General features: G+C 29.7%; 2 protein-coding genes and 1 long non-coding RNA gene across 3 annotated transcripts; 1 reads left to right on the top strand and 2 right to left on the bottom strand.

Annotated features, from left to right (window-relative positions):
- The first annotated feature begins 2,059 nt into the window (after nt 1–2,059).
- Nucleotides 2,060–5,823, top strand: LOC136989506 (uncharacterized). Its single transcript, XR_010882923.1, has 3 exons — nt 2,060–2,074; nt 5,026–5,137; nt 5,706–5,823. It is a non-coding gene; the product is annotated as an uncharacterized lncRNA (long non-coding RNA).
- LOC136989465 (venom protein 302-like) lies at nt 2,352–3,280 on the bottom strand. The gene is made up of 3 exons (XM_067287618.1): nt 2,887–3,280; nt 2,687–2,807; nt 2,352–2,610 (listed from the first exon to the last, which is right to left on the bottom strand). Exons 1-3 carry the CDS (start codon nt 2,934–2,936, stop codon nt 2,464–2,466), a joined length of 318 nt encoding a protein of 105 aa, XP_067143719.1. The 5' UTR covers nt 2,937–3,280; the 3' UTR covers nt 2,352–2,463.
- Nucleotides 5,824–8,536: 2,713 nt separating the features above from the next.
- On the bottom strand, nt 8,537–9,300 carry LOC136989494 (venom protein 302-like). Its single transcript, XM_067287670.1, has 4 exons — nt 9,258–9,300; nt 9,012–9,091; nt 8,818–8,935; nt 8,537–8,737 (listed from the first exon to the last, which is right to left on the bottom strand). Exons 2-4 carry the CDS (start codon nt 9,059–9,061, stop codon nt 8,615–8,617), a joined length of 291 nt encoding a protein of 96 aa, XP_067143771.1. The 5' UTR covers nt 9,062–9,091; nt 9,258–9,300; the 3' UTR covers nt 8,537–8,614.
- Nucleotides 9,301–10,292: the final 992 nt, after the last annotated feature.

Below are 10,292 nucleotides of genomic sequence, written 5' to 3'. Positions count from 1 at the left end.
GATAGCGGAGTGTCGATATCGTTCGCCATCTTGAATACTGAACGCATGCGCCGAAATGTAAACGGATTGCCGCTTGTGTGGTCGTGCTGCCGCGCGGCGAAGACGCGTTTGCGTCACCGCTTTTCCTTGCCGCGCCGCATGTGTGCATCCTCCTTAACCCTGGCGAATACCAAGAGCAGTAGCGTAGCGCGGCTGTTCTTTTGCCCCAGGCGAAGCCCCGCCCGGGGCAAAGAAAATTTCGCCGCCCCCTTATTTAGGTATCTGAATTTAAAAGACTAAAATATACAGTAATTATAAAGAACTTTTCAGCAAGAACAAATCATTATTGTGTTGTACATGTTCAAATCTTTACAAAATATTATTATTATTTATTGTGAAATTTTGCCCCCCCTAAAAGTGCCGCTCGGGGCGGGCCGCCCCTACTACGCTACGCCACTACCAAGAGTTAAGTGTATCTTGTGTAATTTGAGTAAAGTCTTTTGAATTGGTAGTTTAAATCCACCAACAAATTATCATCGTCAGTAAAATATTAGTGAACTTTTTGTAGCCTCATTTAACAGATCTGCAATGATTTATTTCGAATGTTAGCTAAGAAAAAAAGATTTATTGAAAATTATACATTTGCAACATTTTTATATACACAATCTGTTGTTGAATGTTTTCTTTTTATAGGTACATTTCTGAATTGAGTGTAGTCATAATCCCATGTCCCTAGTGACGCACGAGTACAATTTATAAATTCCATGATGTTTTAGACAGTACGACACAATTAACTTTAGTTGGTTCTCAACTCCTTTGTGGCTTTTTATTCGTAGAAATCTGTCAAATACAGTACTGTACATAATATTTTTATTTACTACTGAATGAGCTGTTAATATTCACGAAAACAATTATTTTAAGATATATTACAGCATTTTTAAAATTTCAGAACAGAATTTACTTGCCCTTCATATTTTTGAATTCCAACTTCACAATTTCGCAGGCAAATCCATGTACAGGTACAGTACTTTCTCCAAATGTTCTCGTAATCGAAGGGAAGTAGAAAATCCTTCGGAACGTGAAGTCTCGCGACATAATATAGACTTTTCCTCCACCGGGATTTGCTATGTTCTAATTTTACATGCTTGTTAGTAAGATTTCCTTTTGAAGAAGTGCTTATCGCAATAACAACAAGTATTTTCTGATATATCCAATGCAATATTCTCCATAACGGTTTCTTAGCAACGTAGCGGAAATACTTCAAAACCAATTATCGATGATAAAGTATGGTTTTAAAGCTAAAATATCGACAAAAAATTCCAAGCACACCATACGGTACGAGGTATACGCACCTCAACGTCACGACACTAGCGGCATCTCGTGGTAAAAACAAGAACTACGGCTACGGAATCGTTCTGTAATTAGACGCCAGTGTCATATGACCCTCCGCCATTTTGAAAAATCGATACATACATGAAAAACAAATACATTTTTAGAAGAAATAAACCATATTTTTTTAAAAAAATCGCGAAAATTTCATGAGGTTTAACCTAATTTGAATATATTTTTAAACATATAATCCAGGTAGTGTGTAAATGTGTTTTAAAAGTTTAAAGATTACTCTCAATCTTTATAACATTGAAGCTGTTATAGCAAATTTTAAAATATTTCACTTATAAAATGTTTAATATATATGATTTTATGCTTTATAATAGAATTTAAGTACTTATAAGAAACTTTAAATATTTATTTTTAAAAAGGGTCTGTTTCTGTATCACGTTACTTACGCCATATTGATTCTTTATGCGACAGTACGCATACGACGCGACCTACCGCACTTAAAGAAATTATAAAATTTAAATTAATTTCCTAAACTACGCGTGCATTTGTACATCGTACACGAAGATTCATTGATTAGTTAACACGAGATCATATGACCAGTCATAAATACACTCATTACAAGCAAAAACTTGACTCAATGCCCCATTAACATTGAAATTGGGTACGTAGTATCAATGCTTCTATCCACACTACCGGTTGTAAATGGGTGTTTGAATCAAATTTGGACCCTGATTCTCCTCCATGTATGCAAAAGGTTAGTTTTTAAAAATTTCTACCAATTTTTAAGCGTTATATTAAGTAGGATACACATACCACGTATTTAGGAGTCAAAAGTCTCCACACAAAAACAGACCACCTGAAGGGATGTACTTGTGATATGTGTGAGCATTAGCATGCATTTATACGTGTATATATTTAAATGTTACTCACATAGATTATATTTTATAAACACGTGAAAAAAATCCGGAAAAGTCCACGTGACAGGCGCGAACACGTGATCTACTACTAGTGTTTATCCACTCCACCACTAATGGACTGCAATAAATACAATTCTTTTTTTTATTTTACAAAAAAACAAACAGTTATACAAAGTTTGACTTTTATTAAAATTAAAATATATATATATTGAATACTTTTAAGTTTTTAATTGTTTACTTGACAGATACCTTCAATATTAAAATAATGCAGAAAGCTATCAATTCCAGGAGGTGGTGATGGTTTGACGCATATCAGACCTCTTCCACACTGACCATACACTTTATAAGGTCCATCACATACTTCACCTATATTCTGGAACCACACGTTCAATGTTCAATGTTAAAGATATTATGTAAAAATCTATATTTATGGTTGTTTTGTGGCTCACCTTAGCGCAGACTTTACAGCATCCACACGTGTTATAAACTACACCAACTGGGCATTCTTCTTCAGTTTTATTAATGCATGTTGCTTCTTCACAGGGTATACAAGTCAATGTTCTCCCAACACTTAAAATAATTTAATTTTTACTTAATTTTTTATGAATTAATTCATGTATATTAATAGATAACTGAGGAAGTTACTTACTCTAACAAACCCGAGAGAAGTACAATAAAGATGCTTAATCTAGAAGCCATTTAGATGATGACGTGGACGTGTTTAGACGTTTTTGATAGTGGAAAGAGGGTATTTATATGAAATTTTTTAACAGAAATGGGAATTTTATCCTTGTCAAGCTGTCAAAATCGTATTGTTAAACAGATAAAGAAAATTGTTCTTGAAGACAATAATACTTTTGTGTGAATGTCGAGGTTTCATCTTCACTTCAATGATTCTTGTCACTTATAATTGTGGCATTCAATATATTATTCGTTATTATTAATGGTGGTTTCTATAGAATTTTATTATACTTTATATATATATATATATATATTATTTTTCAACACCTAAAGTTTTAATGATATACATTCTATGGTTTGTTTGCATAACTGGGAGGACACCCGTCGTATTTAGATTATTACAAACGTGAAGAAACTCGGTAAACTCCACGGGATCAGTTGGCGAGGTGCGAACCCACGACCAACCAGTGTTCATAGTTTTATCCACTCGCCACTGGTGGGCGTGCATTCCCTTGTTAATTAATTAAAATCAAATATATTCAGAAAATAATTTTATATATTTTATGAATTTTATTCGAAAAATATTAAAAATTTGTATACTTATAATTAATATTAATAGTTAAGAATTTTTAAGGGGAAAATCTATTATTGAATCTATAAATGTAAGCAAATTGAAACTGTACATCTGTCTGTGTATTTTACTATAATAATTCTTTAATATTAATTAGGATAATTTAATAAATTGTATATGAATTTTTAAAATATTTTATCTTTTGTACTATAGAAAATTAACTTTAATTTGTAGTAGAATGAATTTCTTAATGTCAACGTGAATTTTGACATCTGAATAGAATTACTTTATAATTTTATATTTTCTCTTGATATTCTGTAATTACTTCCTGTGAAGTTTTAAATATTTTAAGTATAAAAATTACATAAAATACGTGAATTTAGTTTATTAACATATTTAATGCGATGGGTCTAAAAGTATGTTCGATTTTTCACAAAAACGCAAAATTCCGCATCTAAAATAGTACGATAGAAACGGTGTTCTTCAAGATAATCCTTAGCCCTCTCCCTCTCCCCCCGCGAGAGGAATTTCGAAAAATCCCTTCTTAGTGTAAGTACATTCTTATGACGTATCCTAACTGTGTACCAAATTTCAACTCTTAACCGTTTGAACTCTGAGCTTATTATTATTAGTATTATTATTAACCCATCTCGATTATATTATAAGATTGTGAATGCTAATAACGAGTAAAATATTCATTAAGTCCGACCACAATGGAGATGTGACACATGATCACGATTCAAATACTTTTTCGTTTTTTATGTACATAACAAGTTGGGAAAGTAAAAAGGAGTCGGAGCCGGGGGGATTCTTTACGACTCCGACCCCCTAGCCCTGACTAAAACAGAAAATGTGTAGTAACGTGATGTTGGCTTCTCTGTCGAGTTTTTTTATTAATGCAAGAGAAACGTCTTTAAGGGGTTAGTGCATTATTTTTGCCATATCAGCTGAATTTTGAGATAAAATAAATTTTCATACACCAATTTTTTAAATAATAGATTAATTTTTAATAATTAGAAAGTCATTTTATTATTTAGTGAATAGAATTTACTTTAAAAAATTAATTTAAGAGCCATTTATATAGGAAATTATTAAAGATGAGGATAAAAGCCTAATTAAATGAATTTATAATATTATTTTTAAAACGAAAGCTCTTTAATTTTTATATTAAATTTTAAAATTTAGTAAATGTTAATTTTATTATTGAATAAATAATATATATTTTTTTATAGGAAGATTTAAATTTGAAATAATGAATGACCTGGGAGAGTATTAATGTAGAAAATTCATCATTTTAATTAGAATTTTTTAAATTTTTAAATAAAATAATTTCGAAAATTGCAGTTTTTATGTACATGGATAATGTTTCTTCATGTAAAATTTTTATGGCTTCATATAACTTGCAACAGCTGTTTCTTGTCATCAGTAACTTGAGGAAAACATAGTTAAAACTTTACATTTAATAAATTACATAAATTATTTAGTATATATGTTTAAAAATGAATTAATTTTATTACTTTCCTTTCTTAATTCCAGCTTAGTAAACAGCTGGTAGAATTTATAATCACGCTACCTGTATAATGACAGGTATATATATATGCAAGGATAAGCTTACTAAGGCTGCATAACTTTGGATCCTGTAAAAATTGTATGTAAATATTTAGTTTTAATTTTTAAATTGAATTTTTCATAAAAATTTCTTTCTGATTTTCTATTTTAAAGGTCAATTTAATGCATATGTTAATCATACTGAGTATAGGTTTGAGTTATGATATTATTTATAGACAGAAATACTAAAGTTTGGTTATCATATGTTTCTATCTATAAGGCTAGGATATAATTAAATAGCTTGTAACTATAGCAACAGTAGTAGTCATTAGAAGAGATTATTCATATGGTTAAATTTATAGGATTTGCTGATGAGGTTAGAATTATAAGACATTGTTAATAAGAGAAAAATCAAACTAGAGATGTACATACAGTATATTTTTAATTATTAGATTAATTTATAATTAATTTTACATATAAAAATTATATTTTAAGAAGCAAAATTAAAGTATAAGTATACAAGTAACATATCATTGCAGAGAGATGAATAAGATACTCTTATGCATTTTCTTGTGTGCTGGACTTTTGTTATGGTAATTTTATATTGTTTCTTTGTTTAAAAATACATAAATTATGTTTTCTCTAAAAATATATTTAATTATGTACAGTGTGGAAACACGTAAATGTCCAAAATGTGATAAAAACATTTGTTATAAAAAGACAGAGAAGGATTGCCCTGCTGGTCTTGTGCTTGATTCGTGTAATTGCTGTCTTGTCTGTGGAAAAGTATTAATTATGTTTTAATTATAATTATTTTCTTTTATTTTTTAAAAGATTTATTTAATTATACATATATTTTATTTATTAGAGACTAAATGAACAATGTGGAAAAGCAGGTATGAAAAATTATGGAAAATGTGGAAAAGAACTTGTCTGCAAGCCAGACAGCACATCATCAAACAATGTTAGCACCTGTAAAAGGGCTTAATTTTATTTTTAAAAAATTAATTAACAAATAAATTTCAAATTAATTAAAGAAAATATTTAAAAATTAATAATTTAACACAGAATTTCGACATGAACATGGGGAAATTTATACTGTTTCTATTTGTAATTAATACTTATTTGGTGTTTACAATTATGTAATTAAATAATGATAAATAATAAAGAAAAATAATACACTTTAAGAAGGAATTAGTTAGTGTTTTTTTAAATTATTATTGTTCATAAATTAAGAATTGTTGCTAATATTTGAGTTTGGAATAATAGAATTAATTTAGAGAAAAATACATCCATGCTGAGAATTTTCGTTTAAAAAATAAAAATCAATCTTGTATAAATATATACTTCATTGAACATTCACATAATTGGCGGGACTAATATTAAAACAATTTTAAAAACATTAATATAGTCGTGACCTCTCACTGGAGATTTGTTAATCATATGAATAATTTTAAAAATGTTCTCAAAATGTTATCGTTGAGGATAGTTCTTCAGATGCAAAGTTATTGCTCTGTAAAACCATCAAGTACATCAATGACAACTTGTTGATTTACCTGATGATTGAAGGGTGTCTTAGGTGTGTTTGATGGTTTTGGAATATCTCAGTGTACCTGATGATTACAAGCTGTCATTTATGTAAGTGAATCATGTTATTAGAATACTTTTAAAGGATTTTCTTTCAATTTTTAAAATAAGAAATAATTCAGATTAAATATATGAAAGATAAAATACCAGCTTAAATTCACAATCCGGATTACTAATTTTAGCGATTAAGTACAAACCATTTTATTGTAAAAAATTATTTATTTAAATAAACGGTAAAAATATTTTAGATGCTTAAACAAATTTGTGATATGTCTAAAAAGTTCGGTGAAAGAGTAAAAACAATAAAACAAAAGATACATAGGAATTACTATTATTGGGCTTCAAAGTACTCTTCATGAGGCACAACACATTTTTGACAACATTCGTAAAGCTTCTGGAAACAGTTGGAAATGTCTTATATGGGAATCACCTTAAAAACTGCTGTCACACGGGCCTGAATTGCAGAGATGTCAGTTAAATGTGATCCATTGATGATCTCTTTGAGGACATTTAGGGATTACGTTTTGCTGACAACTCTGCATATCTCTGAAACAAAAAGAAGTCCCGGGCCGAAAGCGGAGGGTAATACGGCAGATAATCCAGTCAGACCGTATTGAGTCAACAACTGGCCCACTAGATCGCACAGTCAGAAGCGCGTTGTTGTGCAGCAAATTCCACTTTCTGGTTTCGTGGAACTCTGACTCTATGCTTTGGAGGCGCTTCAACAAACGTTTCAGAACTGCCATGTTATGCTGTTGTTCCATTGCTCTTTGTTGCCCCTTCTCACACAGACTGTGCTTGAATGACTGCGGAAGAAGCCCACTTGTAGTTACGCATATTCCACGCTAGGAGGCGCTTTTAGGCATGTTCTTGGATGTCCATGCACGTGCTCGATCATATCGCATGCATTGCATTCAAAATATCCTAATATTCATTGAACATTTTAGATAAATCATGTATATTTTTTCTAGAAAAATAAATAAATTTATCTACATTCAGTTTTGTTTGGCCATATTTTTGTACTGAGTATAAATAAATTAATTTTTATCATATTAAAATGCTGTTTTTAATTTAAAATTATATTCATGGTTAGCGCTAATTCACTTAAATGCAAAATGTGTGGAACGTATGAATGATACAAGAAAAAAAGAATGCCCTTCTGGTACAGTAATTGCTTGCAAATGCTGTCGTATTTGCGGACAAGTAATTATTAATTTTTAATTACATTTATTAATAAAATTAATCAAATTTCGTGAAAAATTTTAATTATATTTTCAAAACTTTCGTAGAACAATAATGAAATTTCTGTGGAAATTGGGATCCACTTAGAAAATGTTGGAAGGGATTTCTCTGGTTGCTATCGTCAATAAGTGAATTGCATATTTCTCATAGATATTTTAAAGTTATAAGTTGTTTGGAACTGATGACCGAGCTGTTTACAAATACCTTATTACTCTATAGAGATTAACAATAAATATTAGGAATTATTTGAATTCATGACATCTTATGGGGTTTACCTATTCAATGCACACATTAGATACACTGGATTAAAGTAATAAAATAAGGTAATCTGCCAGGAAGAAATGCCTCTCGAGAGAGCATTCTTTGCCAAAATATTCTCTATTTACTTGTTTAACACGCGAAGAAAACCCGAAAAACACTACACGCAGGCCATTCCGATCATCAGTAAAATCCAAAGAGCAATGTTTATAGTACTATCAGCGAACACTAATAGACACTTTCCAACAAGAATGATTTGAAAATCTTATTACAAATTACTATATAGAGAATCCTTATCTGATAAATTAAAAAAATAGTCCAGAATTTAATTTTTATTCTTTTAATTCATTCCAAAATTTGAACATTAATAAGAACAAGTATTTAAGTTACAGTAAAAACAAGTTTATGTAAATATAAATAGTAATTTCTATTGGAGTATCATTAAGAACACTCGAGAATTTTATAATTAACCAAAAGTTAAACAATTAACTTATTTAATTTTCTTACACACTCCATTACTATAAACGTCTTCATCATTTTCTCTTTTGCAATAGAGCCCAGTTCCACATTTTCCTAACACCTCAAAATCTCCGCCACAGTCTTCATTCTTTCCCTACAAGACATAGAAAAAGACATACTATAGTATCACTAGTTTTAATCTTAATATAACTTAATTAGTTAAGAATAAATTACCTTTCCGCAAACAAGACAGCAGTCACATAAATCTGTGACAAGACCAGCAGGACATTCTTCCTCTGTTTTGTCATCACATTGGTCCCTTTGACATTCTCTACAGTCAAGTGCACTAATACTAAAAGAATACACAAAAATATAATCTATGAAATGCTTATTTCTACATAAAATTCGTTTAAAAAGTAACTACTTACTCTATAAAAATTGAGAAACACAAGCAAAGAATGAAGAAGAATTTCTTCATGTTCTTACAGAAAATAGTCAGGTGTTTGTACTTTAGATTAAAAAATACATTCATCTGATGAATATTTTTCAATTTATATACAGTATATTTATATAACTTGGTCGACTTTGATTTATTTATATTGTGAGATATAAATAAATCAAAGTCGACCTCAAAGTCGAAATAAATAAATCAAAGTGAGATCGTTTTATATTACCAAAAACTTGGTCGAAAAGAGATAATTAATGTTGGAAACAGACTTCCTTCTTATAGATTGCGAAAAATTTAGGTATATGTTTATAGTATCCTTTATATCAAAAAATATGTCGCATGATTTTCTATTGACAAACCGAGTTCAAAGAATAATAAAATATAAATAAAATGAATTCTCGTAATAACATATTTGTGAAATCTTTACCCTTAAGCAATTAAACTATATTAAAACTTCCCACAAACGAGACAGCAACCGTAGAAATCAGCCGCACGTTCAAATGGACATTTATCTTCATTACTGTTATAGCACTCGTCTATATTGCACTTTTTACATGTAAGTGCATTCACACTTCATGAACATAAAATTACAATTAAATGAAACCGTAATTACCATTAAGTCAAGTAATTAAATAAGACGTCAGCCAATTAGGAGAAAATAAAAGATAAACACCGGAAAGTACAGAAACAAGAAAGAAGAATGACCAAAGAGAGAAACGAAGAAGTACAAGAGATGTTTAGCGCCTGAATCCGTCTTCGGAGTAATGTGGTATATGGAAGGTCCAATCAATTTTGTTTTAATGTATTGCTAGATTTGATAATTGATATGAAGAAGACGTAAATAGTTATATTATATTGAAATAGCATTAAGAATTGTTGACAATTAAACACTTAACTTATTCAATTTTCTGACTAACCACACTACTGTAAACACCTTTATCATGTTCTGTTTTCCAATAGAGTCCAGTTCTATCTTTTTCTAATGTACAAAATCTGTCCACAGCATTCATTCCTACTCTACAAGATATAGAAGAAGACATACTTTAGCACCATTTAATTAATTTTACTTGAAAGTACTTTAAAAAAAACTGCATTGGAGCCAAGAGACTTCTGAAACGTAAGCAAAGAATGAAGAAAAATTGATTCATTTTTACAAGAAATAGTCACGTTACCTTCTTTATATTTTCATTTTTACATAATTAAATTATACTGTACGTGACTTGAAATAACAATCCTCACAGTATAAATAAAACAAATTCTT

This window comes from Centruroides vittatus, unplaced genomic scaffold (assembly GCF_030686945.1).
Source record: "Centruroides vittatus isolate TY-2023 unplaced genomic scaffold, ASM3068694v2 scaffold_576, whole genome shotgun sequence".
Classification (NCBI taxonomy): domain Eukaryota; kingdom Metazoa; phylum Arthropoda; class Arachnida; order Scorpiones; family Buthidae; genus Centruroides; species Centruroides vittatus.
This window is presented reverse-complemented; position numbering and strand designations above follow the sequence as displayed.

Excerpts from the sequence above, each read along its gene's own strand:
- LOC136989494 (XM_067287670.1), bottom strand. The coding sequence starts at position 9,061 with ATGAAGAAATTCTTCTTCATTCTTTGCTTGTGTTTCTCAATTTTTATA. Across the intron at positions 8,936-9,011 it reads TGTTTCTCAATTTTTATAGA|TATTAGTGCACTTGACTGTA; the intron begins GTAAGTAGTTAC and ends GTATTCTTTTAG. Across the intron at positions 8,738-8,817 it reads GCTGTCTTGTTTGCGGAAAG|GGAAAGAATGAAGACTGTGG; the intron begins GTAATTTATTCT and ends TATGTCTTGTAG.
- LOC136989465 (XM_067287618.1), bottom strand. The coding sequence starts at position 2,936 with ATGGCTTCTAGATTAAGCATCTTTATTGTACTTCTCTCGGGTTTGTTA. Across the intron at positions 2,808-2,886 it reads CTTCTCTCGGGTTTGTTAGA|TGTTGGGAGAACATTGACTT; the intron begins GTAAGTAACTTC and ends AATTATTTTAAG. Across the intron at positions 2,611-2,686 it reads GCTGTAAAGTCTGCGCTAAG|AATATAGGTGAAGTATGTGA; the intron begins GTGAGCCACAAA and ends GTGTGGTTCCAG.